Below are 14249 nucleotides of genomic sequence, written 5' to 3' on the forward strand. Positions count from 1 at the left end.
TTTATGATATGACAACGAAATTTGTTATAGGTATATATATATTTTATGTTTATATACGAATAAAAATGAAACTTTGCTTCCATATATTACGTTTATCGAGTATAAGGTACCTAATTACCTACTACCTTTATCTTTAAGATTCTAAACTATCGAATCGCTTTTTATATACTAATCGAACTTCACATCGCCTACCATTGATTTCAATCAATCGTATCCTCTTTAAAAGCGCTCTATTATGTCTCTAATAATTCTTTGTTTATTGCACAACTCCTTCACTCGCGATCTTCTATTAATGTCTATTAGCAGCTAACGCAATCAAAGTGATAACGCGTAAATTTCTGAATAATGTTCGCACAAGCACTGGTAATCCCTCCCCTTACTTTGTACATTGGAAAGCCAGAGGTACGTAGCTATGGATGTGTCACTTTCATTATCTGTTAGAAAAGCGGCTTCCTTCCGACCCTCTTCACCTGCATTTCGATATCTGCCTTTAGGAATAAAAATTCTCCCGCTGTTGGTATAGAGGCAGCGGAGTTACCGGCGATAGATCATCGTCATCGATGCTGGAATCCATGTCGTGAGGAAGACACGCGAGAGCACTCACTAGAGGATAATTGCCATACATTAGTATTACAATTTTTTTTTTTTTTTTTTTTTTTTTTCGATAAAGCGTGCATTTCCTAGAACTAAATAAGACGAATAAATACGAAAAATAAATTAGACGATTGTTGGTTGGAAGACGATAAATAGGAATTTCCAACTCTTACTCAATGTGTCGCGCTGAATGTTCTATTGTTCTTTTTATTCTACTTTTTTTTTTTTTGCGTTAAGACGTGGCTTTTAGTTGAGAAAAATGCAGGCTTTATTGATTTCAAATAAACAATAAATGAATTTTATAAATATTTTCAAATGGCTAAGCTATCAAACTCTTCATATTTAATCAAATATATGAAATAAATTAAGATGATCTTATGACATAATTATATGATAAATAAATTAAATCTTACATAAAAGAATAAAACAAATGAAAATATTTTATAATAACGAACATCGGGTCGACCAAATTTACAAAGACGTTGGTAAATAATTTCTTTTACTTCATGTAATAAATAGCAAATACTTGTAAAACAGCCAGATTAAAATTTATTATAATCGTATTGGAAGAAATTCTAAGGCTAGAAAATACTAATCAAAAAAAAAAAAACCGAGTCAGTGATTTAATCACTTTGCGATCGATACGATTATTTATATACGTATGTATATATACATAATATAATATATATACATTAAATATAAATAATTTTGTTTATACAAAAATACATTTTTAAAAACGATAAATACTTTCACGTTATTATGTTTAATTTTTTTATATGTCCTATATGTAAAGAAATCATTACTATCAAATGATTATTACTTGTAAAATAAATCATGTAAATAATAGCAAAAGCGTGAAAAAAAAAAGTTGCTTTTTACATAATGATTATAACAATATCAAAAGTGCTTATTGCGATGATAAAAAACATACAAAAAATCTTCTTATTTCTTGATTTTTTCATAAAATCTATAGAAAAATGAATTCCAACAAAGTTCTTATTTTCCTCATATTCATATGATAATTTACAATCATTAACTTTAATTTAACACAATATAAACATTAATAGTATATTATTATCATTGACAAATTTTTTTACCAACAGCAGTAACAAAATTATTAATTTGAAACAAGCAAACGTAAAATTAACGAAATATATTTAAACGCATAATATGTGACTAAAGGAAAAAAATAAACAAACCTGACAAACAGTAATGTGATGTGTATTTCCTACATGGGGAGATGGAGGAAGCATGTCAGTCAGTGTGCCTGGTTACCTATACACAGCACAAACGTTCCAAACAACACTCTACTAGTTGGCAAGATATTATCAGTTCATCATCATCGTCATGTCAAGGGAAGCTGTATGCCTTTGGCTTATCAATAAATTAGAACAGACGTATAGAGCGTTCTGTAAGAATAGTATGCAATCTATACTATTTTACATCAGTCAGTGTTACGAATTAGCTATGATCATTTTGTCTCATTGCAACATTGAACGCTGATACATAAATAATTTTACACCTTCACTCCATTGCTCGAAATTATTAAGCTAAGCATAGCAGTATTATGATTGCACTGAATAACATTGATTAATTACTACGTAATCTATGACAGCTCTATTCGTTCATTATAATCAAGATTATAAGTAAGATATTATGCAGTTCATGTGTAATTTCAACAATACATTTAATATAAATAAAGCATGGCTTACAATGACATTGACTATGAAATGAATGTTTGCCAAAGCAAATCTAAAGTATTTTTGAGCAAACACTCGAAATGATACTATGAGACGTAATAATGAGCTTAAGGACAATCAAATATAATGAGTTGGATCCACAAAATAAAAATTAAAAAAAAAAAAAAATAGAAAAAAGATATAACGAAAAAAACGAAGAAAAAAAGAACAACTAAATTGTATAAATAAAACTTTGACAATTTAAGTAAATAAAAAAAAAAAAAAAGAAACAAAAACATGCTCGTCACACCTGTAAGACTAACAAATATTAATATTTTAAAACACTGAAGTATCATGCATAACGAGTGAAATTTCAAAAAATCAACAAAATTACGTATAATTAAATTACGATTAGAAATTCATACCAGCCACCATTTTGCTTTTTTCCATTACTTGTTTAGCCAATATTTGATTGAGTTGGAGAATATGATCCCTTTGACGTTTTTCTTCAGCTACTTTTTTCTTCAGAGAATTTGATTTTTCAGTATTCGAATCATCTTCTAAAATTCCAATCATGTTTATTATAATTATTAATACATAATGGGATGATTTTTTAAAATACAAATTTATATATTTAATATGAACTTTGGCAAATTTTTTCCTCTTCGCGTAATCATTATTTATAATCGCAATAAATTTATAAAGCAATAAAAATATTCGTTAAACTTCATACTACTCATGAATGAATTTATAATAATATTTCAAATGTTAAAACATACGATAATTAATACATTTCCATTTCAATAAATAATTAACTTAATTATACGAATTATATTTGACGATAAATTGTATTTCATACTTATATGAATTCGGGATTACGTGAGTAATCAAAGCTTATCAGATTGTTTTTCATGTAACCCCTATTTAACGGTTAATATAATTTATAATTTTTATTTATAAATGTTAATTAAAGTGCTATTTTATTTTGCTTCATTCATTAAACAGCTCAAGTGCCTACATTAATTAGCTATCTTTACACACTTTACATCTTAAAATATAAATACATAATTCATTATATTAAGGAATTTTATATATATATATATATATATATATCATAATTTTTTCATATTTTTTAAATATAGAAATGAAATGAAAATACGTATAATACAAACCTGTGCCATCAGACGCAGTAACGGTAGTTTCGGATAACATTTTTCTTATTGACTCTGCTTTCTTTAATCGATGCTCTTGTTCTTCAGCCGTCAATTCAGGAGTCTAAATATAAGGTTTAAATAATCAATTACGAACTTATCGAACGCGCGCATGTAAGATACGCGTGCATGCTTATACGTGCTTTGTTTGTTTGTTTTTTTTTTAAATATAAATATAAATAAAAATTTAAGCCATATCAAGCATTATACGAAGATAGAAATTTAATATAAAAATATGACTATTTTTAAGATTTCGGTATGTAATTTTATCCTTGCAGTATGTTCGATTGACATGCTAACTAATTACTACATGATCAAATAGCTGATATTATTGATTTACATACTATTTTTAATGCAAGCATTCTTATTTAATAGTAAGGGCATTTGTTTATATATAAGACGTATCGATAATATATAAAATCTATTTAAATATAGAAGGATAAAAGATAGAAAAAGTACATAAAAAGAAAGAAAAAAAGTGGGTAAAACAATAAAAAAAAAATATTTAATTATATTAACGACGCGAGCAAGTTGTTACCTTTTCTGGCACATAACGTTCAGGGATGATGATCTTATTTGGGGTTCCCAAAAGTTGATCGATCGTGCTTTCATTATATTTCAACTCCTTGTGACTCAAGGTCGATCTGACGACGTCGGGAGCATTAATTCGTGGCCGCAAAGCTCTTTCCATGTCTAAATCGTCTCTTGCTCTACCCATACCCTAAAAATTTGTTTTAATAGTAAAAATATTTATAAATAATTTGACCAAAGTCTTTGAGAATACGGTTAATTGAATTGCTTAATAATCATTTTAGGCAACACCCTCGACATACTATTATAAATATAATGAACTGTTAATTTCTAAAAGCTTAGCTATTGGTATATAAAGGTATATCGTTGATACACATTGAAACTGCAGTTGTAGGTAGTAACTTTTTTTTTCCCCCGAGAAATAAATATCATAACAAATATTAGAAACATTTGTTATCTAAAAAAATTGTAATGCCTTTATAAGTTGTGGTGGTGTTACTTGATGACTATGAAATCTTTATGATATATTACATTTTAAATTGCAGTTTTTGCGTATAATTTGCCTTATAGTAAATGCATATGTATGTACACTTTTTAATTTGGCTAAGGATAAATTTGTTAACACTTAACTACATTACTATACATTCTTTTAACATTTATCAAATATTATTTAATATGCTAGCATTAATGTTAATTAAATAAGCAGAGTCTAAAAAAAATTTAATGCTCCAGCTGTATATGCAAAGCGATTTTTGTATTAAACTTTTGAAAATAGATACATCGACAGTGTTAAATGTTAAATAAATATTTGTCTATATGTAGTATTTTATTTCAATATATGATGATATCGAAAAAAAAAAAACCATTAAAGCATAATTTATCAAAGCTATTCTAAAACTAATTCATTAAGAATATTGATGTTACATTGAACGTTGAAACAATAATTTATTTGAACTCATTATTAGGATCGTTTGAATAAATTAAAATTACAATAGATCGATACAAGTTAATTAAAAAATAATTCATGACTTTAGGTTAATTAAGAATAAAGACGGGTGTAGCTGTGAAGAGTAAAAGAAGCATGACAGATAAATACATGTGTTAGGTATGAAGCATCGACTTTATGAAAAAGAAAGATTTAAATAGATAAAAGATAAAGAAGTAGAAAAAGGATAGATGATATCGATGAAAATGCTGTTTTTTTATATAGTAAAATATAATAGGTTTGGTATAAATAGAAAGTTCCAGGGTACGTGTAAGGAAGTGAAACAAAGTTGACAAAAGTAAAAAAAACTCACTGAACGCTAAAACGATGTTTTTCTGTTGTTATATTAAACATTTCGTCGGAAAGTTTTACAAAATTTTAATTCAATGCCTTGAAAATTACAAATACATATCACCTATGAAGTGCAGAAGACAAAAAAAAGGAAGAAAAAAAAAATGAAAAGAAAAGAAGAAGAAGAAGAAGAAGAAGAAGAAGAAGAAGAAGAAGAAAAAGAGAAAGAAAAACAAGAACAACACAAATTGTTCCGCGCGCAAGAGGATTCAAATGTCAGAATTTGTTAATTAAACGGGCCACTTTAATTAATTCACATTCATACACGGTGACACGAAATAACAAGCAAAATGGAATGAAAATTTTTCGTAAAAATGACAGTTGGCCGAACGTAATTCAATGATTTGACGTAGTGACGATTAAGAGGCTTTGAAAGTATAAAGACGGTCTGGAAAATTAAACAACAATTTGTGAAATCTGCTAAGTATGTCGTCGGCAAGGCAGAGATCGACCGCGTATGAAGAAATAAAAATTGCAAAACCGTAAGAATCCCCAGATGAAGATAAAAGGCGTCTACCATCTTCGTGAAAGCGTCTTCCAAATCGAATAGCGGCTTGCTACTCGAGACAGTGTAGTGCCTTCTCTTTTCCCTGGGCACTTGGCGCTTTCTGGGCCTCCCGGCGTCGGGCTTCTTCTCCGTCATCTCCTTGATGATCTGCTTGGCGGCCTCGCTCTTGAAGACGGGCGACAACTGTGGCGAGAGCTCGGCCGTGATACTCTGGACGCTTTGGCTGGGCGAGAGTAGCTTCGGGCTCATTGGGTTTACGGATGAGCTCGAGTCCCCGTAGTAGTGCTGCTGTTGTTGCTGCTGATGGGATTGCTGCTGCTGCTGTTGCTGTTGTTGTTGCTGCTGTTGTTGTTCTTGTTGTTGCTGCTGCTGTTGTTGCTGTTGCTGTTGCTGTTGCTGTTGCTGTTGTTGTTGCTGTTGTTGCTGTTGCTGCTGCTGCTGCTGCTGTTGCATGCCGTAGATGGGGTAAGGACGCTGATACGCGGGGTAGTTTTGGCTGGGGCTATAGGGTGGACTGGTGGAGTAGCAGTAGTAGTTGCTGGGGGACGAGACGCTTGTCGTCTGACCCTGGGATGAGGAGTAGCTCGGACTGTCGGTCATGTAGGGCGATAACGTACTGTCCGAGCTTCCCGCGTCCTGATTCTCAAACTACTCGGATCGTTTTGATTGTCGTGCGTTTCATGAACGTAGGTGGATTAGTATGGTGGTGTTGTTTGTCGTTGTTGATGATTCGAGGCACGGGGAGGGATGAGAGGTGGCGACAAAAAAACGAATATACAAATGAGTCTGGCTGAGTTGCTTTACTGAGGGCTTCATTTATGCTAATTGGGAATTCTATTGGAATGTTATTGATTGTTGATTTATCGTTACATGGATTTATCGAGCTTTGTACAAAATACATGGATGCATGTATTTACAGACTGTTCCAACTTCTTTCGAGAAAGTGTGACGATCGATGGGCAATTCTGTCGACGAGTAATTCTCGCAATTCACGGCTTTGTAACAACTTTACAAATTTATTGAAAAAAGGTACATTTACACTCACGTCGCTTAATTATTGGTAAGGATATTAGCTTCGTATGTATTTAGTATGAGTTACTAATAATGTTAATGAAGGAAGCGGGTCAGCAAATCTCTTCACAGAAAATATTATCCCGTTTCATTAAATTGCCAGCGCGAAAATCGTCATACTTCCTTAATAATACTAATACTAATAATAATAAAAAAATATTAAATAAATAAAAAAAAAAAAAAAAAAAAAAAAAAAAAAACAACCATACTGGGTTTAGTAGTAAGTAATTAAAATAGAAAACGATAAAAGTGGAAAAAAATTTTTTTTGAAAATGTTAAAACAATGACATTAATAACAATATTAATAACGTTCCATTAAAACATCTTTCTTCCATCCTCTCCATCCATTCATCCATCTATCCAAACATATACGCGCACGCATTCGTCTGGATGCAACTTAAATGTACTTAAATATATATAAATGTATGCTATGAGATGACGTAAGGACGAATTTGTATAAAATGTAATCATTCCTAAGCGGCGGCTAAGATATTAGCTTAAATCTAGCTAAATAAACTATCGATGCAAAATACTAAGAGGGACTTATTATCGTAGTATTTACCCGGACACGCTGCCTCCTGGCCATCATGTTCCTCAGGGCGGTCATGCTGTCGCTCCGAGGGGGCGGGGCAACGGGTCCCTGGTGTACACCCGGATGAGGCTTTTGGCCCCCGAAGCCCCGGGGAAGAGACATACTGCGCTGGAATTGCACATCGCTGAGCTCGGACAACTGGACGCTGCTCTGCGCGTGGATCATCGGTGTCTCCTCGACCACCCGGTCCAGCTGATGCTGTGGTAGAGGGGGAGGGGTGATACGATCGTTAAGGTAACTTTTCGTTTTAATGTAACTGGTGATTGCTAGTTTAAAAATTCCACCCAATTTGATCGACTTTGAGTGAAAAGTGGCCTAAGTATTACTTGAGCTACGTTTTTTTCTTCTTTTCGCTAAATATTAAAATAGTTTTGCGCTGATGAGGGGGCACGTAATGTGAATTTTTGGTTTCCGAGTTCATTAAGCAACCTTGTTTCTCGGCCCAACACTTTTTTCTTTTCTTTTCACGCCTAATGACTGAAAACGTTAAAGTCGTATGAAAAGCGTAGGAGGAAGTCAAGTAAATTTAATAAATATTTTAACACAAACGAGTATGAATGTTGAGTCTAAAGTATTGAAAGTTAATTATGCCACTTAAATGATCCGAATTATTGGGATTATTTCAATGAGGATGAAAGCCAAGGGGAACTTGACGGAGCTATAATTCTTACTTCGAATTGTTGTGATCCATTGAACTCGTCCTCTCCGAGTCTTTTAGCCCCGCCAGGAGCTTGAAGTCCATTCGTCAGAGGGATACCGATATTTCCGGTTCTGTCGCCTCGATCTCTTTGACGTCGCTCGGATTCGCGTTTCACTATGCGAACAGTTTTGATCTCTTGTTTCTCGCGGCTGTGCATCAAGCCTAGGAATGTCAAAATAAAACAATTCGTATTATTATTGGAGATTGTCGCCAGTGTAGCGAGGTGAGTCACGGATCTCTTAAAAAAAAAAAAAAAAAAAAAAAAAGAATCTCTGCTTCGTTAATCGCCTCGTCACTCTCATTAACGCGCCGTGTCATTTATTTCCTCGCACGACTATTTTAACCTCTGAGCGCAAAATTCGAGCACAATCAATTTCGACAATTCAGAGAACAATGCAATGAAAATTCCTCCGAGACGAACATTATTACGATACTTCCGCAATCGCGCATTTCTATATTAAGCAGTGGAGGGCAATGTGCGTACATTATATTAGAATGAGAAGGAGCACGTGGTAGGGGTGGCGCCTTGCACTCGGAGGAGAGTGAGTAGTTACAGCGTCAGAAGCGGCACTCGGGTGCATAACTGCGAATAAGGACGCGTAACGGAGGGGAAGCCGACGGGGACGGCGAAGAATGTGGCGGAGAGCTCGGCGAAGAGAGCCGAAATCGACAATGAGATTAAGCGGGGGTGGGGTAGCTGGTAAGGTGCCAACGGCCGGCGAAATGGAACATGCCGAGTTTCATCCCTGGCCGCGTTGGTGAAAACAGCCGGCGTGAAAGTAGCGAGAAAGTAGCGAGAAAGTAGCGCCGGGAGAGCTGCGGCTGACGCGTGTCGCTGTCAAAGTCAGCGCGATGCCGCGGAGTGGAGGGAGGGAGGAGCGGGCGGCCATAACGAGGACGAGAAAGAGGTTGTCGCGTCGACAGGCCCCGGGGGAGATCCTTGCATCGACGACTCGATATGTCCAGCGGGGCCGCAGCCGGGGTCCTCGGATTACCCGAAGGGACCGAAGTCACTGCAGTCCCGTCTACGTGGATGAGCCTCTGCGGGAAAGTCTATCGCCATCCGCGTCTCTGCCGTTCGTTCCGCCTCGGTCGCTATCTCCCTCGCACCCGTACGCTACTTGCCAGGCAGTATAGCGAGCGCGCAATGCAAATCGCTCGCTCGCCAACGCATAAATCGCGCCTGATCGCTAGTGACCACGAGAAGCTCGAGGGCGGGGATTGGGATGGGGATGGGAATTGGGTGGGGTGGTGTATGTGAAGGGTGATGGGGAGGGGTGTGAGAGGACGATGAGACAAAGCGCCGATTAAGCAACGTACAGCTGAGAATTATTATTTTCTCTGGCTACGCTCTTGTTTCAAACGCGAACAAATGCGACGAACAAATCCAAGCCACTTGCTTAATTTACTATAATTGCTTATTATTATTATTGTTGTTGTTGTTGTTGTTGTTGTTGTTGTTGTTGTTGTTGTTGTCGTCGTTGTCGTTGTTGTTGTCGTTATTATTATTAGCATTATCATTATCACTATTATTCGCGATGATCATCATCGTCGTCGTGAATTTTTAATTATAATAGCAGGTGTGAATTTTGTGTGCCAACTTACCAGAAAATTTACCATCATCGTGCCCGTAGACGCCGTTCATTATTATCAGCTCTTCGTTTGGCGGTGGAGGAGGTGGTGGGATGTACTCCGGGGGAAGAATGGGACCGCCGTTAGTCATTTGGTCGTAGTGCTTAGCACTTTCTGTAAGGGACCGATAAAATTTCGTAAACACAATATCCGAAGCAATGGCAATATCACAAAGTCACATCATAGATTAATTAACAAAGTCTTTTACAAAAATAGAAGGAAATATTCTACGAAACCATGCGCAAACAATATTCCTCTACCTAAATTAACTCAATTACCGTTGCAACTATTCGGATAATAAATTGTAAATTTTACTGTACATAAAGTTAATAATTAGACAATGGGTAATGATCGCTTAGGTAGTAGTCCTTAGCAACGTCACGTATAACAAAGAGGAAAAGACCAGCACACTGTCTAATTATTGTCTTTTCTTGCTCGGTAGAACTGAATTCTTACCTAACGCGGTCCTCTTTTTGCAACGTAACTACACTGTAGTGCCTACTGCGTGAAAGTCACCAAAGTCTATTTTCCAAATAATTAAGTAGGTCTTTAATACAATTGAATTAATTAATTATGTTTAATGATTGATGCTCGGATTTATGTAAAAATGGGCGTTGATGATGTGATTATTGAATTATGATTGAACATTATACGCGACTATTAAAATTACTTGTCATATGTTTATTAACATTATTTTACGATCCGTTACCATCAAGCATTATCATGAGTGATATAATGATGTTGCTGCTAATATGTTTAATCCTTGTTCATTTAAAATACTCAAACTGCCGAGGCGTGAGTGTAGTTTTGAAAATCATTGGATGAACGAAAATGTATGAATTTCTTCGATTTCATGAACTTTTCAATGATAATAATCATTAAATTATAAATTATTAAAATTTTCTTTATCTTTTCCGTTTTCATTTACATTAATTTTACATTACTTGATTATTGGCTTAGAATTTTCGAATAAATGGTTTGCATGATGTTAGAAAAGTGGAAATAATCACATGGAAATATGTTATTCGAGAGTATCAAGTTATTGGAGAGTTGACAATTTAATTTTTTTAAATGCGATGAATCGTAATGGACGTGAGGAGAATAGTCTGCGCTAAAGTATTTCAAATTGTCAATTCGTATATTGATATCTTGTTAAAACAATGAATTTCGCTCTTTCACCTCCAAGACGATTACTTAACATTTAAAAATAAAAATTCCACGGACAACGACAATACTCGAATTACATATTCGATGATATTTCTTTTTCGGACTCTTATCAAAAAAATTTATCATTAAGAATTAATTAGAATCTTCTAAACTTTCCTATCCGAGTATATTAGCGGCAGAAATATAAAAAATGTGTAAGAAATATTGTGAAAGACTTTTATTAGATGATAGATAACAACGTCAAAGTAATTCTTATTTTCTAGAATTTGAGAGATTTGAGAGCACATTATTTTAGAAATACTTTACGTTTATCGCACAGCATCGATGTACGTTTATGAATTCTTATCGATAACGAGCGGCAATTATTTGAAAATTAATTACCTATTGGAAATATAAATTAAAATTTCGGTAAAATTACAATGAAGAGTTGGGAATAGCGCGAGCATATTTCTACAACGACACGGTGATTTTGCATTATTCATGCATTTGATATTTTAGAACTTTGAACGGCATATATTCTTACACATTATTCCTGTATATGTAGATTTTTGTATATATATATATATATATATATATATATATATATATATATATATATATATATATATATATATATATTTAAGCTTTTTGCTTGATTCAATTTTGCGTTTGAAATGATAAATTTGTTTCGAGTCCTAAATGTTGTAAGCTTATTGAAACCTCATAACAAAACTAAATGAAATACATAAATAAATAGAATAAAGACACAGTGTATAATGAAACACATTTCCAATGAAATTCCAGTACGTTTTTATGAAATTTACATGCCAATAAGGAAATGCCGGCAACCTTATCTTATTCACCACCAGCCTGACAATCTACCGAGACGCATATTTTTATAGCTGACGGTTAAAGGTGTCGAGAGTCCGGCTCGAGGAATTTCATTGGACATTGTTAAAGTCGAGATGGCTTTGAAAAGCGAGAGAGTGATGTGCGATATCGACGACATGGATGTCGATGCACAGAGGATGAGTGTCGAGGGGTTGAGAGCGTAGGAGAGATCGTCGACGAGTCTTACCGTGTCTCCTCGGATCTTGAACGATAGTGTTTACGTAGAGGGGCACGGGGTTGGTCTGCTGCATCTGGTCCTTGAGTAACTGCTGCTTCAGCTGGTGCTGTTGAATCTGCTCCCTCATCTGGGGCGAGAGGCCGGACATGGTGCAGTTCTGGGGCGAGGCGGCCTGGACCTGGGACTGTCTGCAGTACTGGGATGAGGATGAGGATGACGTGGAGGCCGGGGAGCGCGATTGGCTCGATAAATCCTTCGCGTACTGGGGTGAGCCCAGATTATGTTGCTGATGCTGATGCTGTTGGTATGGACTTCCGTTGAGCTTGGCATGCGGGGAGGCGGACAGAGCCGGGCTGGAGGAGAGCTCGAGGCCGTGTTCTTGGGTGAGGCCGGAGTCGAGGTCAGTCTCCAGCCAGGAGCTCGGTGCGCGTTTCTTCGGCTGGTGAACTTGCGGCGCTGGAACAACGGGCAATGAGCCAAGTCTAGCATTTTGTGATTTATGGGTCGTGAGGAGAGGGAGAGGGGGGGGGGGCTGGCCGGGGCCGGGCGGAGGAGAAGCCAGTGCCTGCATAGTACTGATTTTCCGAGAAATATTCACATTTTATGGCTCTCGAATTTTGACAACCTTGATGCGAGACGTCAGGAGGTCAAGACTCCAAAGGAGAATGTGCAATTTTTAATGCTGACTCGCTACTACCTTTCTTCTTTTGTTTCCTTTTTTCTTTTACTACTTTAGCCCCCGACAAGTCCAAAAAAAACAAAAAAAAAAAAAAAGAAAGAAAACAAAAAAAAAACGAAAACTCTATAGCACGCTGATTTGAAGAGAAAAAGAAGAAGAAGAAGAAGAAGAAGAAGAAGAAGGTCTTTTTAAACAGTTACGTATTAGAGTTTTAATAATCACGGGGAAAGTTTTAACTGACTGTAACAAGTACCGAACACAATTTTTTAAATACTCGAAGAGAATTCTTGCTAACGGCTCTGAAATGTTTACATTAAGCCGACGGAAGTCTGTCATTATTAATCGCGATTTAAGAAATAACGACAAAATTTAATATCATTTAAGCAAACGAGCATGACTAATAATATTCAGATATAATTTTAACGAAAACGTTGAAAAAAGATGATGAAATTTTGTAGGATGGCACTTTGGCATGAAAAGTGTTGGTCGAGATAAGACTCGAGTCCATTTTCTAGTCAATAATGTATTTTCCGTTTGTATCAACAGCATCCGTTACGTTTGTCTAGAGATTATTTTAAGGCTGAGTAAGGTAAGCGAAGTATCAGTGGCCCAAGGAAGCGCAACATCATTCGCGAGTGCCATCCTAAAGGGGATGAGTATTGGGCCTTAAATGACCCTCGGCTCCTCGTTAAACTCACTCGAGCTGCTTTGCGGTCTGATCTGCTGCACAAGGCTGTGGGATTTCTCGGTTAGCTGCCTGACTTGTATGCTGAGCTCCTGACGCTGCCGCTGGAGGTCGCCGACGAGCTGCTGCACACGGCGCAGCTCCTTCTCGAGAGCGGCCGTGGTGCCGCTGGAGTCGCGGATCTGCACGTTACCCGCGTACCTGCGCGAGGCCTGGAGCTTCTGGCGCAGCACCACGAGGTCCTGCTCGAGGCGCGCGTTCTCCGCCACCGTCTCCTCGAGCTTCTGCAACGTTGATGCCCGTATGGTTAGACGCATTGGGGGGGGGGGGGTTGGATTAGGAATTGGGTACCGATGTCGCAAGGGTCGCCAACCGAAATTATCGAATTCTGCTTGGACAAAGGTAGGACGAATTGGCGATTCGCGAAATCGCTTTTGCGTGTCCTTCTTTGGTCGGGACTGGATTTTCATCCTTATGAAGCCAAGCCGAGGACTTATTTGCTCGAGGAAAAAAAAAAAAAAAAAATTAATATTTATCAACAGTACCGCCCATTATGTTACAATATGAATACAAATTTTAATACGACCGCGATAGCCGATCAGTTTTAACTTTTCTAGGTAATAAAGTAGGGAATTTTCTTTCCGATTTTAACCTACTCGACGACACCTTGGCACACATTAAGCATTTCCTCCGATAAGAATAATAAGAATATTCAATATATTTTAAAGTTTTATTGAAAATTTCCCCGGTTCTCAATAATCTTCGAAAGTTTTATTTAAAATTCTGCAGAGCCGATTTTACGAAAGTTTTTTTAAG

At 36.2% G+C, this 14249-nt stretch overlaps 1 protein-coding gene across 1 annotated transcript in view; it reads right to left on the reverse strand.

Moving 5' to 3' along the window:
- Positions 1 to 379: 379 nt before the first annotated feature.
- The window catches only part of LOC105364980 (nuclear factor of activated T-cells 5), a 47959-nt gene continuing 34089 nt past the window's right edge, over positions 380 to 14249 (reverse strand). Inside the window, exons 10-20 of the mRNA XM_011503025.1 lie at positions 13447 to 13717; positions 12079 to 12525; positions 9828 to 9968; positions 8194 to 8384; positions 7493 to 7720; positions 6277 to 6507; positions 5869 to 6198; positions 4023 to 4205; positions 3446 to 3548; positions 2699 to 2833; positions 380 to 603 (exon numbers count right to left, since the gene is read on the reverse strand). Of these exons, the coding sequence (XP_011501327.1) occupies positions 491 to 603; positions 2699 to 2833; positions 3446 to 3548; positions 4023 to 4205; positions 5869 to 6198; positions 6277 to 6507; positions 7493 to 7720; positions 8194 to 8384; positions 9828 to 9968; positions 12079 to 12525; positions 13447 to 13717 (2373 nt within the window). The 3' untranslated portion in view covers positions 380 to 490. The remainder of the gene's footprint in view (positions 604 to 2698; positions 2834 to 3445; positions 3549 to 4022; positions 4206 to 5868; positions 6199 to 6276; positions 6508 to 7492; positions 7721 to 8193; positions 8385 to 9827; positions 9969 to 12078; positions 12526 to 13446; positions 13718 to 14249) is intronic.

This window comes from Ceratosolen solmsi, unplaced genomic scaffold (genome assembly GCF_000503995.2).
Source record: "Ceratosolen solmsi marchali unplaced genomic scaffold, CerSol_1.0 scaffold61, whole genome shotgun sequence".
NCBI lineage: Eukaryota > Metazoa > Arthropoda > Insecta > Hymenoptera > Agaonidae > Ceratosolen > Ceratosolen solmsi.